The sequence below is a fragment of the Apus apus genome, chromosome Z (assembly GCF_020740795.1).
Source record: "Apus apus isolate bApuApu2 chromosome Z, bApuApu2.pri.cur, whole genome shotgun sequence".
Classification (NCBI taxonomy): domain Eukaryota; kingdom Metazoa; phylum Chordata; class Aves; order Apodiformes; family Apodidae; genus Apus; species Apus apus.
Genome location: NC_067312.1, coordinates 12444609 through 12447439, shown reverse-complemented (window position 1 = coordinate 12447439; position 2831 = coordinate 12444609). Strand labels below are relative to the sequence as shown.

At 62.0% G+C, this 2831-nt stretch overlaps 1 protein-coding gene across 1 annotated transcript; it reads right to left on the bottom strand.

The window, feature by feature from the left end:
• Positions 1-288: 288 nt before the first annotated feature.
• RXFP3 (relaxin family peptide receptor 3) lies at positions 289-1636 on the bottom strand. Its single transcript, XM_051642836.1, has one exon. It carries the CDS (start codon positions 1624-1626, stop codon positions 289-291), a length of 1338 nt encoding a protein of 445 aa, XP_051498796.1. The 5' UTR covers positions 1627-1636.
• Between the last annotated feature and the right edge of the window lie 1195 nt (positions 1637-2831).

Below are 2831 nucleotides of genomic sequence, written 5' to 3'. Positions count from 1 at the left end.
AGCACATATAAGCACTAAAACACACTTCCTGGAGACAACACAATCTCCAGCGCACCATCACTGCCTCCTCCTGCTCCTGTTCTCCACTCTTGGGGGACACATTTTCAACATAACAAGTCCCATTAGCAAGCTTCCAAGTGCTGACACAATCCCAAAAGAGCATCTCCCACACAGAAGCCCTCCCTTTACCCAACCCTCCTCCCCTTGTCCCTACCAGGCATTTGATATCCCACGGCCACAACTTGCCCAGACCCCACAGCCCCACCCCCCCAGAGCCCCCTGCCCATCTCAGCAGCGCTGCTCCGTGGAGCCAGCAGGCAGCAGGTCGTGACGGCTGCTGTACATCACCACCCCAGGGGGGTAGTAGGGCACCTCTGCCTGGATGGTGGCAGCAGGGGAGGAAGCAGTGATGGGGTGGATGGGCACCAAGGCGTGCAGGGCCTGCTCCTCCTGCTCAGGCTTGGTGGTGTCAGTGAAAGGGCGCATGGTGGTGAGGGAAGGTGAGGTGATCCTCCAGAGGAGGCTCTTCAGTGCCTTGCGGAACTCCCTGCGCATGAGGCAGTAGAGGATGGGATTGAGGCAGCTGTTGGAGTGTGCCAGGCACACGCTGATGGGGAAGAGGTACACTTGGGAGAGGAAGTACTCAGTGCTGAAGTGCACCACGTTGAGTTTGATAAGGATGCCCCACGTTGTGAGCGCTTGGTTAGGTAGCCAGCACAAGAAGAAAGACAGCACCACAATGGTAACTGACTTGGTCACCTTGGAGCGACGCTTGGTGCTGGGGCCGCTGCAGGTGCTGCCGACGTGCTTGTCACTGATGTAGCGCACTAGGAGCAAGTAGCAGAGGCTGATGATGGCCAGCGGCACCACAAAGCCCAGCAACACCTTCTGGATGTGGTACAGACCCAGCCAGAACTGGGCATTGCTGCCTCGGCCCTCAGGGAACTTGACAAGGCAGAGCACATCGTCAAAAACAGTGGCGGTGGTGGAAAAAATGGCGTGGGGCAGGGAAGCCAGGATAGCCGACAGCCAGATAAGTGCACAAAGCCACTTGGCAGAGCAGCAGCCACCCAGTGGGTCACCTCGCCGCTGATTCTTCAAGGCTGAAGCCACGGAGCGGTACCGAGCCACGCTCATGGCGGTGAGGAAGAAGACACTGGCATACATATTCATGGCTGTCACATAGGAGACAATCTTACACATCGCCTTGCCGAAGAGCCAGTTGAAGTCCAGTGCGTTCTCCACTGCCCAGAACGGCAAGGTCAGCACAAACTGGAAGTCAGTCACTGCCAGGCTGGTCACGAAGAGGTTGATGGAGGACTTTCTCCAGCCTTGTTTGCTCTTCATCAGGTAGAGCACCAGCAGGTTGCCCACCAGCCCCAGGGCGCACACCACGGAGTACACCAGCGAGATGACAATCCGCACCACGTCGGAGCTGTCCCCCTGCATCCCATCGGCTCGCTCCAGGTCGATGTTCTTGAAGAGCTGCAGGAACGACATGTTGCTCCTGTTGCTCATCTGGGCTCCCTCCAGGAAACCCAGCGGCGCGTCCCACGACTCCCAGTCCGCTCCTTCCTTCATGCCGGCGGCTGGGGAGCAAGCACCGCGCTCGCAGGACTCGCCCATCCCATGCTAGGGGAGGGCGACGGCTCCTCGGGAGACTTTGCTCACACCCGGGAGCGGGCGGTGGCGGGCGGTGCTGCCTGCGCGGCGATGCCGGTGCCGGTGCCGGACCCAATGACACCGTGCGGGCGGCCGGCGCCGCCGTTATATGGGGGGCGGCGGGGCCGGGGCATGCGCGGCGGGGCGGCGGAGCTCTCCCGGGTGCTGAGCGGCGGCGGCCGCGCCCCCCGCCCGCCCCCCGCCTCTGCCCCGCCCGCCCAGCCCGGCTGCCTCCCCGCCCCGACCTCTCCGGCTCCCCTCCCGCACCGCCCCGCCGCTCTCACGCACGGTGGCTACATCGCCCGGTCCTGGTTCCGCCTGCCCAACCCTGCGTCTGCCTTGGGCTGAGTTTGGGCAGCGCCCGAGCTCGAGGAGATGCCGAAAGGGTCCGCTCCTGAAGACAGCGCCGCGCCCTCCCTCCCGGGCTCGGGAGGCGCTGGGGGCTTCTCAGCCCCGCTCACCTGCGCCTTCCTGCCCCAGCCACCTCGGCGCGGAGGTGGCTTCTCCGTCCCCAGAACGGCCCCCACCCAGGACAGACACCCGCAAGCACTTTGCTAACCCCGCTTTGAGACCACCGGCGGGGACCCCGGAGCTGTACGGCCCGGCTGCCCGGCGGCAGCACAGGGCGCAGGCGGGGAGCACCCGCAGCGGGGCAGGTCCCGCCCGCAGGGGGCCCCGGCGTGCCGGGCAAGCGGCGGCTGCCGGCGCCGGCCCCGTCCCTGCCTCCTCCCGTGCCCAAAACGCGCTGCTGGCCGCCAGCTTTGCCGCAGAAAACAGCAAGCGACCGGCGGAAAGAGGGACGCAGGCTTTTTCTCCCGTTCCCCTTCTCGGTGGATCAAAGCGAGCGCACAGCTTGAAACAGAAACAGGTTCTGTTTCCACTGTAAATCAGCCATCTGCGGGAGACCAAGCAGAAGTTTAACAAGTAAATTATTTCTCCGTTGTCTTTAAATTGATTTGTCTTGCTGAAGTTCCTGCACAGACATGGCCATGTGTGCCATTTGTTGCTAGCAGTCCATTGATCACGCTGGTTCGCATCTTCAGCCACCCTGTAAACGTATTGGCCAGTAATTAGGAAGTCATATGCATAATTCATATTGCATACAATGAGGGCAGAACTTACTGGAATTAGCAATGCAATGCTCTGCGAAGGCTTAGCCTCCATTATTA